The 22,988-nt window shown below is 43.0% G+C and overlaps 1 protein-coding gene and 1 pseudogene across 2 annotated transcripts; one reads left to right on the top strand and one right to left on the bottom strand.

Moving 5' to 3' along the window:
* Positions 1-1,501: 1,501 nt before the first annotated feature.
* LOC106565832 (DNA sliding clamp PCNA-like) lies at positions 1,502-5,198 on the bottom strand (annotated as a pseudogene).
* A 5,735-nt stretch (positions 5,199-10,933) lies between these two features.
* trim69 (tripartite motif containing 69) lies at positions 10,934-22,398 on the top strand. 2 transcript variants are annotated; one of them, XM_014131093.3, is made up of 6 exons: positions 10,934-11,688; positions 12,197-12,292; positions 12,374-12,607; positions 13,081-13,103; positions 13,213-13,328; positions 21,342-22,398. In XM_014131093.3, the coding sequence occupies exons 1-6, from the start codon at positions 11,056-11,058 to the stop codon at positions 21,884-21,886; spliced, it is 1,647 nt and encodes a 548-aa protein (XP_013986568.1). In that variant the 5' UTR covers positions 10,934-11,055; the 3' UTR covers positions 21,887-22,398. The 2 variants fall into 2 exon arrangements, with proteins under 2 accessions (XP_013986568.1, XP_045546058.1); XM_045690102.2 differs by lacking the exon at positions 21,342-22,398 and adding an exon at positions 17,253-17,598.
* Positions 22,399-22,988: the final 590 nt, after the last annotated feature.

Below are 22,988 nucleotides of genomic sequence, written 5' to 3'. Positions count from 1 at the left end.
TCAAGCATGGTGGTGGCTACATCATGTTATGGGTATGCTTGTCATTGGCAAGGAATAGGGATTTTGGAGGGGAATAAAACAGGCAAAAACCTAGAGGAAAAGCTGGTTCAGTCTGTTTTCCAACAGACACTGAGAGACAAATTCACCTTTCATCAGGACATTAACCTAAAACACAAGGCCAAATATACACTGGAGTTGCTTTTGCTTACCAAGACAACACTGAATGTTTGTGAGTGGCCTAGTTAAAGTTTTGACTTACATTGGCTTGACTTGAAAATGGCTGTCTAGCAATGATCAACTACCAACTTGACAAAGCTTGAAGAATTAAAAAAAAAGAATAATGTGTAAATACTGTACAATCTAGGTGTGCAAAGCTCTTAGACTTGGCCAGAAAGACTCACAGCTGCAATCAATGCCTAAGGAGATTCTGACATGTATTGACTCAGGGGGTTGAATACTTATGTAATCAAGATATAGATTTTATTCTTCCACTTTGACATTACAGAGCATTTTGTGTAGATCGTTGACAAACAAATTACAATTAAATCCATTTTAATCCCAATTTGATAACACAACAAAATGTTCAAAAAGTTAAGCTGTGTGAATACTTTCTGAAGGCATCCTATGAGTATGTCAAAACAATATAGCCTATTTGTATGTACTTGGAAAATGTATACAGCAGTAAACTAATATTGAGCAACTGATTTCAGGTTTTCATCAGAAAGTAAAGGACCAGGTAGGAATAAATTGTGCTGGAGTTCCTCTTTAAAACACTTGACCCATAGAGTAGACAGTAGTAATACTGAAAAGCCATTTCACTCTTTAATTAACTCCATCCTAAACTGTTAAATACTTGAGGGCTGAGCAGTTAAGCAGCAGGCTATGTTGTGGTTTTTATCAAACATTAACGAAGCTTAATTACTCTTAATACCAAGTGTGACTGTACATGCTGTCTTCTCACTTCAACTTACCAGATAACTTCAGAGGATAGAAAGCAGAGAAAAGTTGGACTAGAGTCAATTTTACACGTATTAGACTATTTTTTGCTTTGTCTTGACTGCCATCAAGTGGCCATACGTGGCAATAGCACAGTGTATCTAGTTCCATACTCTGATGAACAACATGAGGGATATAACTCAGTTCCATAATGAATAAAACTTCTATAGAACTTTATTTGTGTAACAAAACAGCATATTTACAAAGGATGTGGGTAAAATAGGAATAAACAGTTAGCCTAGAGTACATTATTGAGAGGAGCAGTATGATGAGGATAAACAATCCGTGGCAAACATACTGTATCCACCAGACAACTTCAATGTTTCTTACATAACAACACATAAAACCTCTCTCTAGTTATATTGCATTAACCATATAGTACACACCATTCCTACAGGATTTAACTGACATCTGTAACACATTGGGAAGTGCAGAACAGCCAAACCTCTTTAAAGGTAACCTTTCACTAGGACCAGACGGTCTTCTTAAGGGTTCAGTCCAGGTGTTGTCAGACGTGCTTTGGGTCAGGTTGACGATTAGGATGCATCATCGTCAATTTTAGGTGCCAGGTAGTACTTGATGTGGCCGATGTCTGCGATCCTGTACTCCACCACTGGAGGGAAAGAGCAAACAGGTTGAGATGGTCTTACACACATTACCTTTGAACAGAAACTCCACAGACCTGAGTCTTCAGGGCCAACAGTGATCATGGAAGTTATGAACAGCTAACTTGTTACCATACTATTACCACTTCAATCCGTTCTGTACCGCTACTTACTAATAGGCAGCGTGAGTAAAGGATGGCCTTGGTTGGCTTTGAGAGTTGCAATTAAAAATGAATAGGTAAGTGGTGTGACTCTCTGTGAAGTCTTCCCTCTGTAGTCTCTGGGCATGTAGTGTACCACCCTCTGACATGCAGAGGGTGACCGTGTTGGAGAGAGGAGTAGCTCTGGAGAAGAAATTCAGGTACCGGTAGTTGAGGGTAAAGATCAGCCGTACTTGTTCTTTGACCTCAATGTTCACCTGTAGGAGACCGAATCAAAAATGGGTCACTTTGGAATTATGGCTCTCGCTTTCTTCAGCTTGACCCATTTAAATGTAATCAGCCTCAAATAACCCAGAGGGTGGAGCAAAATTAGGAATTAGGCATTTTGCTGCAAAACGGTTTTATTATGCAAAGTTCTCTGTTAACAGTACTTGTGCTGAGCCTTTTGACAGACTGATTTAAAAGGTCATGTAAGTCGGGGCAGCAGGTAGCCTCGCAATTAAGAGTCTTAGGCCAGTAACCGAAAAGTCACTGGTTCGAATCCCCGAGCCAACTAGGTGAAAAATATGTTGATGTGACCTTTAGCAAGGCACTTAACCTTACTTGCTTCAGGGTCACTGTCAATAATGGATGATCCCTGGCCCTGATCCTGCTTTCAAGGGGAGTGGGATATGAAAAAAACACATTTCCAGTTCACACAAATGAAACAAATGTAAGCACCCACCTAATTATTACGTGTGCAGTGCACTTGGCACAAGTCAACAATCCATACAACTACAGTAATTGCTATTGAAGTGGTGGGCCTAGTGGTTAGTTGCCTGACTACAAATGATGTCATGTGCCTGTTGATTTGACTGTCAGGGCAAGTGAGTGTGAGAATGTGTGTGGAGGCAGTCAGGCCTCTCTCACCGACTCATCCTCATTGTCCACAATGTTGGTCTGGGACAGCTTGATGTTGCCAGTGCCCAACTCCCCACTGGCTGAGAACTGGACCCTGCCTTTTGCACAAGTGATCATGACAACATCCCCGATTTGGGACAGGTCTCTACAAATCTGTGAGAATTCGCCAGACGGCATTTTCACCACACAATTGTACTCTTGTTCCTAAAGAGAGAACAGGATATCGTGCGAGCTATCAATTTTGCCAGCTCCTCCACTTCCACTGTACATCAATGGACATTGAAAATATCACATGTAAATTGCAGTGAACCGATTGTGAATAAGGAATAAAGATTGCTTACTGGAATACGGACGGAGCTGTTCCACATCCAAGTCCATCAACTTAATCTCATAGTCAGAGACTTTCTCCTGATCTAACAACACAGAGACAAGGTTATACATTAGGACATGCCTCAGAAAATATATGACCTTCATACATGGAACAGGTCACTTAGCAGGTGTTTGGACCAAGTTTGATAACCTACCCTAACCCTAACCCTTTTAGCTAACCCTTCCCTAACCCTAACCCTTTTAGCTAACCCTTCCCTAACCATAACCCTTTTAGCTAACCCTTCCCTTAACCCTAACCGTTTAACCTTACTGCTAAACTTAACCCTAACCTTAAACCCTAGCCTAGCTAACATTAGCCAGCTAGCTAACGTTAGCCACCTAGCTAGAATTCGTAACATATACATTTAGCAGATTTGTAACATTGTATGTTTTGCTAATTCATAACATAGTGTACGTTTAACAAATTCGTAACGTGTAATATGAATTGTTATTTGTAACATATCATATGAAATGGGTGATGGACGTCCACAATATATTCCATACGAAACAGGACATATCATACTACACTGAACAAAAATACAAACACAAGATGTAAAGTGCTGGTCCCATGTTTCATGAGCTGAAATAACATTTAATAACATGAAATAACATTTCCCAGAAATTGTCCATATGTACACACAATAATATATCTCTCAAATGTTGTGCACAAATTTGTTTACATCCCTGTTAGTGAGCCTTTCTCCTTTTGCCAAGATAATCCATCCACCTGACAGGTGTGGCATATTAAGAAGCTGATTAAACAGCATGATCATAACACAAGTGCACCTTGTGCTGGGGACAATAAAAGGCCACTCTAAAAATGTGCAGTTTTGTCACACAACACAATGCCACAAATGTCATGCAATTGCCATGATGACTGCAGGAATGTTGATCAGAGCTGTTGCCAGACAATTGAATGTTCATTTCTCTACCATAAGCTGCCTCCAAAGTCGTGTTAGAGAATTTGACAGTATGTCCAATCGGCCTCACAACCACGTGTATGGCGTCGTGTGGGTGAGCAGTTTGCTGATGACAATGTTGTTAACAGTGTTCCCCATGGTGGCAGTGGGGTTATGTATTAGTATGTGTTAGTATGGGCAGGCTTAAGCTACGGACAACTAACACAATTGTATTTTATCGATGACAATTTGAATTCATAGAGATACAGTGACGAGATCCTGAGGCCCATTGTCGTGCCATTCATCACCTCATGTTTCAGCATGATAATGCACGGACCCATGTTGTAAGGATCTGTACACAATTCCTGGAAGCTGAAAATGTCCCAGTTCTTCCATGGCCTGCATACTCACTTGACATGTCCCATTGAGCATGTTTGGGATGCTCTGGATCGACGTGTATGACAGCGTGTTCCAGTTCCTGCCAATATCCAGAAACTTCGCACAGCCATTGAAGTGGAGTGGGACAACATTCCACAGGCCACAATAAACAGCCTGATCAACTCTATGCGAAGGAGATGTGTTGTGCTGCATGAGGTGGTCACACCATATACAGACTGTTTTTTTTATCCATGCCCCTAGCTTTTTTTAACGGTATTTGTGACCAACAGATGCATATCTGTATTCCCAGTCATGTGAAATCCATAGATTAGGGCCTAATGAATTTATTTCAATTGACTGATTTCCTTATATGAACTGTAACTCAGTTAAAAAAATTAAATTGTTGAGTTTATATATTCTTTTGTCCTGTATAAATGGAGTGTCTTGGACTTACATACAGAATAATATGAAATGCTCTGAGACCTACTTACTGGCCTACTTACTTTCAGTCTCAAACATCAGGAGTCTCTGCAGTGTCATTTGGACGTAGGGTGACGATGTCCTCATTCCCTGCACACCTCAACATCTTGGACATGCTGCAAGTAAACCAGCAAGTGTTAATTTTAGGTAAACTCAAACAGAGTTATGAATGAATGCACACATTGTTCACGCACCTGTTTAGGTTGACTCCCATAGCGAGCGTGCGATCACAGCGATACCAGTCGAATCCATCGCTTCGCAAGTTGATGTGCACAAGGGAAACGCGAGTCCATACTCTGGAGGGAGATACCCGAGGAGTTCACATCCAAGCAAGCTTCAGTGATAAGGTCTTTCAGAGCATCCAAAACTTTCTTTAGTATTAGACCTTGGGTCAATCGTGCCTCAAACATTTCGCTTTTGTTTGTGTTTTCTTTGCTGATTTGGAAAGCAGTATTTAGGATCAGCTGATGCTAGTTGCTGCTACAGGTCGAAATATGCGCAAGGAGCCCTTCTAATGTTATTTCCACAATTAAATGTAGGCCGCGTTCCAGACCGTCTACAAAGCAGTCGTGTTGCACAAATAAAACCACACGAATATTCTGGCATGATGTGAGGTACTTGGTGTAAGAATTGTTTTTCATTTTATTTATTTATCCTTTATTTAATCACAGAAGTCACATTGAGATTTAAATAGATTTTTCAAGTGAGCCCTAGCCAAGAAAGCAGCATACATTAAGTTACACATGAGACAACAAAACATAAAACATAACAATGAATGCAAGTTAAAACAGTGCATAAGATAATTTAAAAGGTTTAAAAACATGTGCAATCTGTGGTCAACAGCCATCCAATCTGGGATTTAAAATCATCAATCAGAATATAAAATGTATGTCCTTTTGCAAAGTGTTCCAAGATGATGGGGCAGCAAAGCTAAAGGCTTTTACCAAACTAAGTTCTTGTGTTGGGAACATTATATAAAATACAGTTCTGTGATCTTAGATGGTAATGTCAATTACTCTGCAGGGTTAGTGAAGTGCTTAAATACTGTATATCGACAGCTGCCATTAGATGGCTTTATAGACAACCATGTACCAGTGAGTCTGTGGACTTACAGTTAAGGATGGCCATCCAGCCAACTGATAGAAGGTACAGTGATGTGTGAGAGGTCTTGTGTTGATTACAATTCATAATTGTATGGTACTGGATCATTTGTTTTCAGCAATAAATCAGGTATTTTGTTTAAAACTAACATTTTGTTTGACTTGGGTTGAACCGAAATTATGAATTGAATCAAACATAAACAAGTTCTGGATTTAATTGAATTATGGATGTATTTATTTTCTTATTCTCTCCACCCCAGTTCAGTATTTCCATGTGTAGTAAAATTCCATCTCCTTCTATTCCTGGGTCCTCTGTGTGTACCACTACAAGATAGCAGGCACTTTGACCACTAGATGTCGGTATTCTGCTTCTGATTCAGTGGTAGGCTATGTGGAACAAAAGGGATGGAGGGTGTGTTGTAAATTCACTCTGGAATGCCAGAGTGTGCTCAGAGTGCACTCTGGGTGTGTCAGAGTCTTGTCAGATTGTCTGTTCCTAAATTCAGAGAGTTTTGCTCTCGGGGCGTTCAGAGCGCAAACTGGACGTTCTGGCCAAGGAGTAGGGTTGATCCGAGCCTTCGGACCTCACAACGTCAGTCAAGCACCCAAGCTAACTGGCTAACGTTGGCTAGCTTGCTAGCTACTTTCAGACAGAAATAAGAGAACACCTCCCTCTGACCATTTTACTCGCGCTAGCAGAGCTGATTAGGCTGTTTTCATGGTATCTCGAGCGTTCTTGACTAACTGTGCTGCTGGCAGCAATTTCATTTATTTTCTAAATTGGCGAAGTTTACTGACACCGGTCATACTCAACGGGTGTTGCGTGTTCGTAAATTCATCAGTTATTCTGCGCTTTTGCACACAGACAAGAGTGCTCTGAAATCAGAGTAGATAGCCAGGGAATATACGAACGCACCCTAAGTTATCCTTTGTGACAAGGCTGAGACAAGGCTGACACACATCAGTTGACACAGTATCTACGCTGCAATAGTCTATGTGCCGGGAGGCTAGGGTCAGTCTGTTTTATCTGGTGTAGGTCTCCTGTCTTATCTGGTGTCCTGTGTGAATTTAAGTATGCTCCCTCTAATTCTCTCTCTCTCCCTCCCCTCCCGGAGGACCTGAGCCCTAGCATCATGCTTCAGGACTATCTGGCCTGATGACTCCTGACTGTCCCCAGTCCACCTGGTCATACTCCTGCTCTAGTTTCAACTGTTCTGCCTGCGGCTAAATTCACCGGATGTGCTACCTTGTCCCGGACCTGCTGTTTTTGACTCTCGCTCTCTCTCTCGCTCTACCGCACCTGCTGTCTCGACCTCTGAATGCTCAGCTATGAAAAGCCAACTGACATTTACTCCTGAGGTACTGACATGTTGCACCCTCTATAACCACTGGTTATTATTTGACTCTGCTGGTCATCTATGAACATTTTAATATCTTGAAGAACAATCTGACCTAAATGGCCATGTACTCTTAAAAATCTCCACAGGCACAGCCAGAAGAGGACTGGCCACCCCTCTGAGCCTGGTTCCTCTGTAGGTTTCTTCCTAGGTTCCTGCCTTTCTAGGGAGTTTTTCCTCGCCACCGTGCTTCTATATCTGCATTGCTTGCTGTTTGGGGTTTTAGGCTGGGTTCCTGTATAGCACTTTCCCAATATGAACCCATAATTGGTAGATAATCAATTATCTCCATACTTTATCACCATTCGGCAGTCCCTACTTTCATCTCAGGCTAAAATAACAATTTATTTTCAAGGACACATCCCACAACCCCTTCTGCAGCACTATGTGGACAGGGTGATGTTTGAGGGCCAGCGTGCAGACTGTGGGTTGATGAACGTCTGTACCCGCAAGGTGATGGCGGCCACCCCAGGGGATCACTGGAACATCTGACCCAGTGTGAGATTAGGAGGCTGCTGGCCAGGGAGAGAAAGATGCCATCCAGACCCTGGGGGTGAGCCTGGGGGGCTGCGCTGTGCTCTGATGAGGGACAACATGATCACCCCAGGGGAGAGGTCCATGGAGCTACGCACCAAACAGAGGCCCAGCCGGGGTGCGCCGGGCACGCTATCTCCTTCTGGTTCTCCTCGGCAACAGAGATATCAGCAGTGGAGTCCTCAACCAGAAAGCCTATCAGATGGCTGCATGCCTCTGCAATGTAGGACATTAACTTGCATGAATGCACTGCTTAGCTGAACTCTTGCGTTTCTCCAGTGTCATCAACAGTAAAGGATCTGTAACAGAGTAAAACTGAGTTGAAACTGTCCAAAACTGGCTACACTGTCTCCGAAGGTTACTGACATATTTGTTCTTCTTTAACTACAGTGACCTGCTATGCAAGACCAGTACACTCTATAGTCTGTATCATTTTCATCACGTCAGCCACAGAGAGTGAACTAGTATGCAGTGACCTACTATGCAAGTACACAGTAGTCTGTATGGTCAGGTCCCACATTGTTATTACATTATTATGACAGCCACAGTGTCACAGTATCCACAGAAAATGGTGCCCCTCCTCGGCCGGGCGGCGCTCGCCGGTCGTCGTCGCCGGTCTACTAGCTGCCGCCGATCTGTGTTTCTGTGTTCATTGTGTTTTGTCTGTCTAGGTCCGCACCTGTTGTCATTTCTGTCATTAGTGGGGGGGTATTTAGTTTGTTCCTTTGGGGTTGTGTGTTGTGCGGGATTGTTTGTTTGTCAGCGGGTTTACGCTGTGGCCGTTTCTTCTCTATCGTTTTTATATTGGAGGATTTATTTTCTCGCCGGGCTGCGCCCTGTGCGTGATTTTTAATCACCTAGTGTTTGGGTGTGAATAAACTTCGAGCTACTGGACGATATCTCCTGCATTTGACTCTACTCCTTCCTCCTGCCCTAAGTACCCGTGACACACAGAGAGACCAGTATAAACACGCAATGTAACACTAACTGACAGTTTAAGGGTTAAGAGTCAGACACTCAGTTTAACCTCTACAGGATGTAGAGTGTCCCCCCCCCCCCCCCCCCCCCCCCCACGGGACGGTTGAGCTAACAAAGGCTAATGTGATTAGCATGAGGTTGTAAGTAACAAGAACATTTCCCACGACATAGACATATCTGATATGGGCAGAAAGCTTCAATTCTTTTTAATCTAACTGCACTGTCCAATTTACAGTAGCTATTACAGTGAAATAATACCATGCTATTGTTTGAGGAGAGTGCACAGTTCTGAACTTTAAATGTATTAATAAACCAATTAGGCACATTTGGGCTGTCTTGATACAACATTTTAAACAGAAATACAATGGTTCATTGGATCAGTCTAAAACTTTGCACATACACTGCTGGCCAAAGTCTAAATTGCACCTAGATTCCTAAGTCATGTATTGGGCTTGCTCTTGCATTTTAAAGATGAAAAAATTACAAAAACGTATGTTTTGTTCTTTGTATTATCTTTTACCAGATCTAATGTGTTATATTCTCCTATATTAATTTCACATTTCCACAAACTTCAAAGTGTTTCCTTTCAAGTGGTATCAACAATATGCATATCCTATGCATATCCTTGCTTCAGGTCCTGAGCTACAGGCAGTTAGAGTTGGGCGTCATTTTAGACGAAAATTGAAAAAAGGGTTAGATCCTTAATTAACAAGTAGTAGGCTAATTATTATTGATGTTTGGAACACTAAATACCAATAGCAGAGTAAATATGTACCCTGTCAAGCATCTTGGAGAAATGGTTGCATGCTGTGTTAATTAACCTGCATAATAGCATAACCTGAGTCTAATGTAGATACACCTTCAGAACAGAATGTATTAGAGCCGTGAACAATTAAGGTAGTATGACTCATGCATGCTGTGCTTAAGGTAGTAGAAATAAAAAAGAGCATATGCTCAAAGTATGAAATCAACCCATAGTGTTTGACAAGGTGTTTGTCTACAGTGGAGTGAACTTAAAGGCCCATTGCAGTCAAAAGTATGTTTTCCTGTGTTTTATATCATATTGTACAACAGCTGATGAAACTAACACTGAAAAAGTGTGAAAATTTGATCAGTGTTATTCCTGATAGTTGCTTGTTGAAAATACAATCTACATAGGACCTTCTAATCTGCAGGTTTGCATGGGCAGGAGTTGCGGCTTTCCATCGTGACATCACCATGCGGTAAATTGATTAAGAGTTTCAGACCTCTGTCAATAACAGCTAGTTTTCTGTTTCCCCTCCCCACTCAGACCACTCCCAACAAACAGTCCAAGCTAAATTCTTGCTTGAGAAATAGCTTTAGTTAAAAAGCAATTTTTTCCCATTTTCTATTACAGTAAGTTACTTAATTGTTACCATGAAAAGATTTTATATTGATATACAGTATAAACGGCTGCATTGGGCCTTTAATATAAAGTAGCTAGCGCAGGCTGACACTGTACTGGTACTATAAATGAACATAATTGCTTGAACTAGACTAATAACGTCATACACTTCTATTGGAAACGTACATGATGGAAAACCTGTTTGCTAGAGTGCAATCCAGACTTCAAACTTCTTAATATTTTTCTGGGAACAGTGATGGCTCTTTTCTCTACAATCTCATTGTGTTGGCTGTAACTGCATTCTCCAGGAAGTTACCCAGCCCTGTTATCTTGCCATTGTCCTAGCGCTGTCAATAACCATTTGCAGTAATTGATGTTTTGATAGTTTTTTTTCAACCATTTTGTTTTTCCAGCCAGCTAAAGAGAAAATAGGGCACATCTGTTTTGACTCACAATTTGCACAATGTAGGCCTAAACACACACACACACACACACACACACACACACACACACACACACACACACACACACACACACACACACACACACACACACACACACACACACACACACAACCCCAGACACAACCCCAGACACAACCCCAGACACAACCCCAGACACAACCCCAGACACACAGCCACACACACACCGCCCTAACTTCTGACGTCAGAGGGGGAGTTTAGAAGGGGGCACAAAAATCACCCCTGCCTTTTTGGGATGGAACAAGAGACAGAGGCCGCCTCCTCACCAGCCCCTTCCTTTCCCACAGTAAACAGGAAGACTGAGCCAAGTCAGACCGGAGACCAGAGAGAGGAGCCAAACACTCAGGAGAAGGAGGACGTCTAAACAGCTGCAAATCCAGCATAAACAAAAGAGAAGTCTGACAAAAGGAATGAACATAAGGAGTAAGAATCACAGAGAGGTGGAGAAACTCCAGTTAACGTCTCAATACAACGTTGAGGTGGAGAAATCAGACAAGAAAAGTTTTAAATACAGAGAGGGGGAGCTTTCAAAGCAAACTACAAAGGAAAAGCCTAGGCAGTCTACTATGGCTGGGCAAGTATCCAAGAGCTCAGCACAGCGACTCAGCCGAGACCTGACCTGTTCTATCTGCCTGGACCTCTTCAAGCAGCCTGTCTTCCTGCCCTGCGACCATACCTTCTGCCAGGCATGCATCGCTGGCTACTGGGCGGGCCCCAGAGGCCAGGTCCAGGGGGGGTCTGGATCCTGTCCACAGTGCAGGAAGGTGTTCCCTGGCCAGAGCTACCGGCCCAACCGCATCGTGGCCAACATAGTGGAGAGCTACTGCCAGGGCCTGGAGGAGAGCGGGGGGCTGCTGGGGGACGTGGGGGTACCAGAGAGGAGCTCTGCCCCCGCTCCTGCCCCACGCTGTGGCCGGCACCGAGAGGAGCTGAAGCTCTACTGTGAGGAGGACCAGGAGCTGGTGTGTCTGGTGTGTGGACTCTCTCAGGAGCACAGGAACCACACCATGGTGTGTGTCCAGGAGGCACAGCAGAGATACAGGGTAAGTCCAAATTCAAATTGATTTCTGTTGCCTTTTTACACTGCTAAATTTCAGGAAGAATACTTGTAAAAGGCTTAGCACAGGGCAAAATATGTACAACAAGCCAAAGGGTCACAGATGCAGGGGAAATTGAGGACAGGAAAAATACATTTTTGGGCCATGGATGGAGTAGCAGTATTATGCATGGGAGGAATTGAAGCAAAACTTTTTTGGGATCAAATATAGCACAGAAAAACTTGATGTGACTTGGCATCAACTACTAAAATGTCAATGATTTGTCATAACACTTCAGGTGTCACTTTATTTTTGTACGACAAACCGCTCATTATCCTCCGCTGTTCGTCTGCTTTCCAGTTGCATCCGGCTCTTTTCCCGTAACATTGTTTTTGCCAGCCTCACTCCCAGGGCAGATTACTGTATTTACCGTGGATGAGCTCTGGTGAACAGTAGAGAAGAGAAGGCTGATGACGACTTACAGTAATGCTGCTGCTTTGTTCTGGCTATGCAGGCCTCTCTCAACAGCTCCATGGACTCTCTGAAAGGGGAGCTGAACACGGCCCTGCAGTGTGAGAGAGAGACTGAGGAAGAGGTCAAGAAGCTCAAGGTAAGAAAAGCTATAGTATCTCATACCTACACCTGGTAACAATCTATACATTACGCTTAAACCTTGATCTTCTCAAATTAGGAGCACACGGCAGACCTGAAGCAGCGCATCGAGGCCCAGTTCAGCGACCTGCATCAGTTCCTTTACCAAGAGGAGAAGCTGCTACAGGTGAAGCTGAAGACAGTGGAGCGCATGGAGCTGATCAGACTGGATGAACACAAGGCCCTGCTCTGTGTGGAGGTCTGCCGTCTGCAGAGGGCCCTGAACGAGATCGAGGACAATTTGAGGGTTCAGGACCCCTTTACACTGCTGCGGGTGAGACAGGACAGGGCTACTGTTTACCTACTGGAGTTATTGTTGAACGACTACACTGAACGATTTTTAGGTTAGATTTAGTTTTTTTTGCATGTGCTGTTTGAACAAAAATATGGTTGTGAGGACAAACCTAGCTTGCACACTTCTAGACATTTACATCTGCTATAATAATGTAGTAAGTATCTATTCTAGACATTCTACAGAAGGACCCCAGAGTGAGGGAGGAACACTTTAGGGTGGAGCACAGGCAGAATGTGGGCCCATGACCTCACTCCTGGTCGATGGTGAGGATAAGGAGATTATAGGGACAGGCTCAGACCCAGGGACTTTCCCCCAACTACGGGGAGATCCCAGAGGGTGGGATAGCATTAGCTCAGACACTGATGTCATATGGAACACTGCTTTTCCTCTTTTCAACCACTGCCCAAACTAATTATCACTCTCTCCCCTCTGTTTTTCCTGTTGCGTCCCAGAATATCAAGACCCTGCTCCAGAGGTGAGAGCATGGCGGGACGTGGGCCGTTTTAGCTTTCACCATGTTATTCCATAATGGGGTTTTCCTGTTTCTGATATGTATTGTCTAAAGCTTGTGTTGTCTTTGGCAGGCCATCTCCGAAGTTTGAGAAGCCTACCCTCACGGCTCCCAGTCTGTGTGAGGGGCGGTTCGCAGGGCCCCTGCAGTACCGAGTGTGGAAATCACTGAAAGGAAGCATCTACCCAGGTACTATAATTTAAATATTCATCTTGAATAGAGTGAATGTCAATTACAGAACGCAGGAGCTGCAATTCAGGAGCTTTCAGCTACTATTCTTGCTCTGCAACATAGGTGATTTGTGGTGTTGTAGTACGGTCTTGAGACGTGGTCTCGCTCTTGTCTCTGTGTCGGATACATTTGTACTAGGTCTTGACTCGGTCTCGGACAGCGAGGACTCATCATTTCTTCTTGAGACCAGTGGAGTAAAAAAATCTTAATTATCAGCCTCCATTCAGTCAGCGCATAAAACAATATCTTAACAGCCTTTATATCTATTATAGACATGTTTGCGCAGAGGTGAACCTATAGGCCTTCAGTGTGTGACAGGTTCATGTTTCTGAAAGGACAGCAACCATAATACCAGTGCACTCATGTAGGAGAGAGCACTTTTGGTAAAACACAAACGGCCAGGGGTGTAGTGGAGTGTATGGCTTTTTTTTTATTCAGTGGGCTTTGCTTATACTCACTTTTTAATCCGTACTGATGCATATCAAAGTAGTGTAGTGGAGGTATACAACTTATCAATTATGTAGTATAATAGAGAAATCATGCACAAAGTAGCCTACACAATCGCAAAGCACATGAAATATATTCACATGCTCGCCGCACACATAGCCCAGTTTCAGAGGAATATCATCTGCAGGAAGCAAGAGTGTCGCAGCTGTCATCTGGTTTTGGAATGGAGCAGCTCACAGAAGAATGACATCGGTACCCTGTAGGGTAGGAAAGACATTTCAAATCATGATATCTACCAGTAAATGCTTAACTAAAGCATCAATGGGTATGCAAACCAGGTATTGAAAAAGTTTAGTCCAAAGTGTTGGTTAGTAGGCTATTTGTGATGCGCAATTGTCATCATGCACTATTTGCATCAGGGGTGTAGACATGGATAGGCCTGGGTGGACAGAGGCCCAGCCACTGGGGAGGCCGGCCCTGACAGATTGATGTGATCAGAGCCGGGCGGCCAAGTTGCGTAGGGCCCCGCAAATTACGCAAGGGCCCCGCCTCCCCCTCGTGTCAAAGCAGGTGTCAATGTTTACAACTTGGATGAGAGGATGAAGTGGAACTATCCGTCTGGTTACGAAAAGAGAAAGAAAAAAAACATAATGAGAGTGAATTGTGGGAACAGCAATCAGGTAAACTTGTGTTCTCTCCTCTCCAAGTTTGATGCCAGCAAATAACAGTAACGTTAAGTTGATGTGCTAGCTTGCAGTGCATCTCTCTCTAGTCTGTCTGTCTTGCTAACCTAGCAGGGCAGTGCATCTCTTGTTCTGCCTGTGTCTTGCTTGCTTGCCAGCCACTTCCAGGGCTGTGTTCTGTGACTTTGTGCCTGACAAAAGTGAGACTGAAATACAACTATTTATTACGTTTGATAAACGCCAACGGTGTTTACAAACTGCAGCTCGGAAAAGATAACTAACACAGACCCAGTACAGCCATCTTCAGCAAGTACTAACACAGACCCAGTACAGCCGTCTTCAGCAAATACTAACACAGACCCAGTACAGCCGTCTTCAGCAAGTACTAACACAGACCCAGTACAACCGTCTTCAACAAGTACTAACACAGACCCAGTACAGCCATCTTCAGCAAATACTAACACAGACCCAGTACAGCAATCTTCAGCAAATACTAACACAGACCCAGTACAGCCATCTTCAGCAAGTACTAACACAGACCCAGTACAGCCGTCTTCAGCAAGTACTAACACAGACCCAGTACAGCCATCTTCAGCAAGTACTAACACAGACCCAGTACAGCCATCTTCAGCAAGTACTAACACAGACCCAGTACAGCCGTCTTCAGCAAGTACTAACACAGACCCAGTACACCCGTCTTCAACAAGTACTAACACAGACCCAGTACAGCCGTCTTCAGCAAATACTAACACAGACCCAGTACAGCCATCGTCAGCAAGTACTAACACAGACCCAGTACAGCCGTCTTCAGCAAGTACTAACACAGACCCAGTACAGCCGTCTTCAACAAGTACTAACACAGACCCAGTACAGCCATCTTCAGCAAGTACTAACACAGACCCAGTACAGCCATCTTCAGCAAGTACTAACACAGACCCAGTACAGCCGTCTTCAGCAAGTACTAACACAGACCCAGTACAGCCATCTTCAGCAAGTACTAACACAGACCCAGTACAGCCGTCTTCAGCAAATACTAACACAGACCCAGTACAGCCATCTTCAGCAAGTACTAACACAGACCCAATACAGCTGGCTTCAGCAAGTACTAACACAGACCCAATACAGCTGGCTTCAGCAAGTACTAACACAGACCCAATACAGCTGGCTGCAGAAAGTACTAACACAAACCCAATACATCTGGCTTCAGCAAGTACTAACACAGACCCAATACAGCTGGCTTCAGCAAGTACTAACACAAACCCAATACAGCTGGCTTCAGCAAGTACTAACACAGACCCAATACAGCTGGCTTCAGCAAGTACTAACACAAACCCAATACAGCTGGCTTCAGCAAATACTAACACAAACCCAATACATCTGGCTTCAGCAAATACTAACACAGACCCAATACAGCTGGCTTCAGAAAGTACTAACACAAACCCAATACAGCTGGCTTCAGCAAGTACTAACACAAACCCAATACAGCTGGCTTCAGCAAATACTAACACAAACCCAATACAGCTGGCTTCAGCAAATACTAACACAGACCCAATACAGCTGGCTTCAGCAAGTACTAACATAGACCCAATACAGCTGGCTTCAGCAAGTACTAACACAAACCCAATACATCTGGCTTCAGCAAATACTAACACAGACCCAATACAGCTGGCTTCAGAAAGTACTAACACAAACCCAATACAGCTGGCTTCAGCAAGTACTAACACAGACCCAATACAGCTGGCTTCAGCAAATACTAACACAGACCCAATACAGCTGGCTTCAGCAAATACTAACACAGACCCAATACAGCTGGCTTCAGCAAGTACTAACACAGACCTAGGTGAAGTACAGACAGCCTCAGCCAGGACTAGTACAACCAGAGGTGTACAGCCAGCATCAGATACATTGACAAACAAGGTGAACAAGCTCCTCCAATCCGCCTCAATGCAGCTGGATATCGCAGTGAATTTAATCTCAAATGCAAAGGCCTCCCTCACTACATACCGGGAAACTGGATTCTCTGAGGCCCAGACAACAGCCAAAAGCATTTGTGAAGAAATGAATGTGGAGCCTGTTCTGAAAGAGAAGAGACAGAAACAGCAAGAGGCATTTCAGCTATGAGGCTCCAGATGAACCAGTGACTGATGCACTGAAAAACCTTGAAGTCAACTACTTCAACATTGTGGTCGACTCTGCTGTGACATCCATGGATGAGAGATCTAAACACTCAACCAGATGAAAACCAAATATGGAGTGCTGCTGAACTTCAGCACTGCCTCAGATGTCCAGTGAATCTTTAAAGGCTCACTGCATGGAAGTTGAAAACACTGTAACCTTCAGAGATGACTGTGACATCAGTGCCTTTGAGCTGCTTTCCTTTCTCTGTGAGAAAAACCTGAAGGAACTATCCTAACCTTTGGACAGCCCTAAGAATTGCAGTCATCCTAACAGTAACATCGGCAGAGAGGAGCTTTTCAAAATGAAAGCTCATCAAAAGCTACCTGTCACAGGAACGTTTGAGTGGTCTGGCCATCATGAGCATAAATCATGACGTGGGGAAACACATGTCCTATGATGACATCATTGATGATTTTGCCTCAAGAAAGTGCAGAAGAGGAATATTTTGACGGTAAGACTTTAATTCAAACATTCAAATGTTTACACACTTAGTAACATTTAAGATTGTATGGCAGAGGTGCATTTGTGTAAATGACTGCTTAACTATGTGACATACTTTCTCAATTTCTTCCAGACAGTCCAGATAGACTGGTGCCCATGCTGATGCTGAAAATTCCCAGGCTGTAGAGAGAACCAAAGTTAATCACACAGCTGTATAGGTTTATTTGACTATTTTGAGACATAGCTGCAGCCATAGCCTATAGGCGTATGTTTATATTGTATAGACAAAGCTAATTGTATAATATTGTGAGGACTGGACTCATTACCAGGCAGCAGAGCCAAAGCTCACTGTTATATTTTATTATTTTCTACGTTTTATATTTTCTACAATTTCTTATTTATGTTAATGTTAATATTCACTTATCTTAAGGTTCTATAGAACATATTATATTCAATAAATATTGTTTGTTTATACCTCATTCTGTTCTGTATAAGTCTACTTATTCTTAGACCGACTGATGGAGCAAACTTTTTTAAAGGAGGGAGGATTGTAGTGGGAACACTGGCGTGTTAGGTGTGACTGTGGCAATGGCAAATGGTTTACATGGCTCGCGGGTCAGGTAGGAGGGCCCCTTGGCAGAATTTTGCTTAGGGCCCCAGGGAGGTCAGGACCAGCTCTGGATGTGGTTTAAGCATTTTTGTGGACTTAGACCATCACATTTTTCTATTCTTTCTGTGATTTTGAGTGTGAAAAATCAGACAAATCTATTGGAAAACTCATTAAAAAAACGAAGGAAAGGATTTTTCAAACAGGGTGCCTTTCCTTCTCTGGGTGGGCCATTTAGGCACTTTTTGGCAAAATTAGAGTATACCCACTTCTCAAGGCACAACTACACCCCTGCATAGGGCCGATGGAAAGTCAGCAGTCACACAGAATGATATTAAAGGATAAGCAGTCCATAAACTCGGACACAGTAAGCCAGTAGGTCCCAATCATAAGAATACAAAAACACAACCATTAAGCATTTCCCAATCAAAATGTACAACTATTACTTCCCATTGCACGTTTTGCACACAAAGTAACCGGTGACTTAAAGTTTAAATTGGAACTGACAGTGTTTTAACTACTTTGCAGATATGAAACAAACAGACAATCATAATATCTGTCAAAAATATATATAAAAAAATAGGTTATATTTGACTCAGCATTCCATGATGTACGTTAAGGCATTGTTGGCAGAATAGACGGATGCAGTTAAAAGCATGATTAATATAATTCACCAATACATTTCTTGGTAGTACAACAAATATTGCTATCAGGTTGTAAATCACAGCTGGTCTGGTACATTGTTTGCTGCCTCCATTCTGAATGCACTGTTTCAGTTTCAATGACTCAATATTCTGGATAGAAACAGCCGAATGTAACTAAGGCTGGGAATGTCAATACAATCAAACTATCAAGGGCAATGATCACAAGTCAGTCATAACACATGTATGTAGCAAGCTAAAAACACGTAGCCTAACGTTAGCTAGCTAGCTAGCTGCTAGAAAGATGTCATGCCATTGGAGGAGTGGGTGAGTGACTGACTTTTCCCTCTCATATCGTTTTTCAGTGGCTATACAGTGCATTCGGAAAGGATTCAGACCCCTTGACTTTTTCCACATTTTGTTACATTACAGTGTTATTCTAAAATTGATTAAATAAAAACGTTCATTCAATCAATCTACACACAACACCCCATAATGACAAAGCATATTTTTTGTTGTTGACATTTTTGCTATTTTATTCAAAATAAAAAGAGAAATATCTTATTCACATAAGTATTCAGACCCTTTGCTATGAGACTCTAAATTGAGCTCAGGTACATCCTGTTTCCATTGATCATCCTTGAGATGTTTCTGTAGTATTGAAGAACACAGTGGCCCTCCATCATTCTTAAATGGAAGAAGTTTGCAACCACCAAGACTCTTTCTAGAGCTGGCCGCCCAGCCAAACTGAGCAATCGGGGGAGAAGGGCTTTGGTCAGGGAGGTGACCAAGAATCCGATGGTCACTCTAACAGAGCTCCAGAGTTCCTCTGTAGAGATGGGAGAACCTTCTAAAAGGGCAACCATCTCTGCAGTACTCCACCAATCAGGTAGAGTGGCCAGATGGAAGCCACTTCTCAGTAAAAGGCACGACAGCCCACTTTGAGTTTGCCAAAAGGCACCTAAAGTCTCTCAGACCATGATAAACAGGATTCTCTGGCCTGATGAAACCAAGATTGAACTCTTTGGCCTGAAGGCCAAGCATCACGTCTGGAGTAAACTTGGCACCATCCCCACGGTGAAGCATGGTGGCGGCAGCATCATGCTGTGGGGATGTTTTTCAGTGACAGGGACTGGAAGACCAGTCAGGATCGCGGGAAAGATGAATGGAGCAAAGTACAGAGAGATCCTTGATGAAAACCTGCTCCAGAGGGCTTAGGACCTCAGACTGGGGCGAAGGTTCATCTTCCAACAGGACAATGACCCTAAACACACAGCCAAGACAATGCAGGCGTGGCTTCGGGACAAGTCTCTGAATGTCCTTGAGAGGCCCAGCCAGCGTCCGGACTTGAACCCAATCAAACATCTCTGGAGAGACCTGAAAATAGCTGTGCAGCGACGCTCCCCATTCAACCTGATAGAGCATGAGAGGATCTTCAGATCCTGGGAGAAACTCCCCAAATACAGGTGTGTTGAGCTTGTAGTGTCATACCCAAGAAGACTTGAGGCTGTAATCGCTGCCAAAGGTGCTTCAACAAAGTATTGAGTAAAGCGTCAGAATACTTATGTAAAATGTGATATTTCATTTTTTTAACACATTTGCAAACATGTCTGTTTTGTGTGTAGATTGATGAATGAAAAAATATATTTAATACATTTTAGAATAAGGCTGTAACAACAAAATGTGGAAAAAGTCAAGGGGTCTGAATACTTTCCGTGTGCACTGTACACAGCTAGAGATGCAGGTGTCATTTTGTTAGCTAGCAAGAACTCGAACGACTGTTATAAAATGAACATATCCCTTGCGTTCACAAATTCATTCTGACTATCTACTCTGATTCCAGAGCACTCTCGTCTGAGTGTGCCAGAGCGCAAAACAACTGCTGAATTTACAAACACGCAACACCTGCTGAATAAACATAGGCAAAACAAGTAATATTTAGTTAAGAATGCTCTAGATAACATGTAAACAGCCTAACCAGCTCTGCTACGGTGAGTAAAATGGTCAGAGTGAGATTCATTTGTGTCTGGAAGTAGTTAGCTAGAAAGCTAGCCAACAAGCATGAATTGGCAGGCAAGCTGCAGAAGGACGAGGAGGCTACAAATTCCCCATTGTTTATGAGTGCAATTTTGACAGCCAACTTGCTGAAAAAGTATGAGGGTTTACAGTATCTAATGTACCTTCCTTACATTTAAGCAAATTTTGCTCTGGCTAGCAATAGTTGTTGATCTTGTTGTTGTTGATGCACATAACTGAGGGAGAGAGAGCCTACCTTTTCGGGTGTATTTTGTTGCTTTTGGCAAATTTGTTCTAATGATCTAAAGTCGGGCTTTAAGAGATTAAATCAGAACTATCTTTGAAAATAATAATATAATAATTATTATTATTATTCTAATCATTATTTTATAAATCCTTAAACCTTCTCTAAAGGCGTGGAAGGCCCATTGTTCCAAACTGTGTTTGGGTTAGTAACAATTTGTAGAGTGTCTCTATTTCCCCTCAGCCTGCATTTTTTCACTATTCTGAATGTCTAAAGAATCCACGTTGTTCTGAAATATGAACCCAGAAATACAGGACATTTAGAACTCTTATTATGCTGGTGATTTGACAAAATTACAATCATGGTCTTTAATTGGACTCGCATTTTGCTAGTCTCGGTCTTGACTCCGTCTCAGACCCATTCTCCCCCTCCCGGTCTCGGTCTTGACTCCGTCTCACCCTCCCCCCTCTGGTCTTGGTCTTGACTCGGACTCGATTTACTCCGATCTTGTTCTTGAATCGGTCTCGCTTTAGCTGGTCTCCAACACAACACTGGTGATTTTCACAGAATTCACTACTTTACTACACAGAATTGACAATTTAATTGTTGTTTTCTTATTTTAGATAGAAGATTAAACTGTTTCATTGAGAATGACACTGCTGTACCACTTTTATCTGTATTATGGAATGTTATACTTGGTTTCCTTGCTCTCAGTTCCAGCTGCCATCACCTTAAACTCAAGCACGGCCAACCCGTGGCTCAGCCTGACCTCATCCCTCACCTGTGTCCGCTACCAGACCTTCAACCACTCTGTCCAGGACAACCCTCACCGCTTCAACGCTGCCCTGTCCCTACTGGGCAGTCAGGGCTTCACCCATGGCCGTCACTACTGGGAGATAGAGGTCTACAGCAGCACTGTGTGGACCGTGGGGGTAGCCAGAGAGTCTGTATCCAGGAAGGGGGTCATCAAAGCCCTGCCAGCCAATGGCTTCTGGACCCTGTCCCTGTCCTATGGAATACAGTACATGGCCTGTACATCGCCCCCTACTGTCCTGTCGCTGGAGGAGCCTCTGGCTAGGATAGGGGTATATCTGGATTATAAGAGGGGTCTGGTGTCTTTCTACAATGCAGAGAGCATGACTCATCTCTATACCTTCCGTGAAACCTTCACAGAGACGTTGTACCCCTACTTCAATCTGGGATTCCTGGATAAAGTGCATGAGAATGAGCCCCTCAAAGTTTTCCTTCCCAAAATCTGACAGCCGCGGCACGCATCGACACATCGCAAAGCCTGAGGCGAGCCTTATACTGGTGCTAAACCTCCCTCAGAGTATAACTGTCAGATAATATGCAACATCAAAAAAACGGACACAAAATACTACCATATTGTGATGAGATGTTAACGAGTAAGTAGACCAACTGTTCAACTTCAGAAATGTCTCAATATCTTAATGAAGTCATCTTGATGGGGGTCAGTGAGCTTCACCATCCAGGTTTGTTTAATGTTTTTGTCATCATTATTATTAATGCACAATAACCTTTTGCAATATTACAGCGTAAATTGTACGGGCCTGGTGTTAACTGAATGACGAATACAAAATTGCCTTATTGTCTACAATGTACAGCAGTTCAGTATTTTGAGACAAAGGTGCGCCAATTATTTGGATAAGTAATTTTCAATGCATGATTACACTTTTCATATAAATGTTGGATATCATCAGTACACTGCAAGATATCGTTCAAAATAAATTTGTTTTGTGTCTCTGTGTTGAAATATAACCCTTTTTTGATATGAAGAGTCTTAGCAAAAAACAGCAACAAGCATGTTTGTGAATATCAGAGCACAGGAAAGAAGAAACTCATTAAGAGGTCATTTGAATAGAGTTTTCTGTGTGATTGTGTCCTTTTCTTACTGAGCTGAGTAATGGTCCAAATGATTGGAGTCAAATTTAAGATGGGAACCATTTCCTAAAAATCCCCGATAGTGCAAGTCAGAGAAGTGCTTATCCACAATGGAGCTGTCATTGTCTCATCAACAAGTGTTTTTGTCAGTGTGAGTCATTTTGGAAATGAACATAGTACATAGAGCTACTATAGATAACGTGAAAAGCAATTATAAAGTCTCTATCAGCATCCAGGAGCAGAAATGGAGATGGATTGGCCACACGGTCTGCAGAACATCATACAACATTCATTGACTGAAAGTCTGCAAAGCAGAAGTGGTTAAAACACAACAACTGAATAACAGTTTTGTTTATTTAGGATAGCACCACTAGCACCATACCAGGTACCTCAGAAGTACATGTGGATACAGTACAGTACCATAACATTAAGTGCTACCCACGTTTTGCCCAGGATTAG

This window comes from Salmo salar, chromosome 01, assembly GCF_965601325.2.
Source record: "Salmo salar chromosome 01, fSalSal1, whole genome shotgun sequence".
Taxonomy (NCBI): Eukaryota; Metazoa; Chordata; class Actinopteri; order Salmoniformes; family Salmonidae; genus Salmo; species Salmo salar.
The sequence above is the reverse complement of the archived record's forward strand: the minus strand, read 5'-3'. Positions and strand labels throughout refer to the sequence as shown.

Coding starts and splice junctions, on each gene's coding strand:
- trim69 (XM_014131093.3), top strand. CDS start 11,056: ATGAACATAAGGAGTAAGAATCACAGAGAGGTGGAGAAACTCCAGTTA. Junction 11,689..12,196: donor AGGCACAGCAGAGATACAGG/GTAAGTCCAAAT, acceptor CTGGCTATGCAG/GCCTCTCTCAACAGCTCCAT. Junction 12,293..12,373: donor AAGAGGTCAAGAAGCTCAAG/GTAAGAAAAGCT, acceptor TTCTCAAATTAG/GAGCACACGGCAGACCTGAA.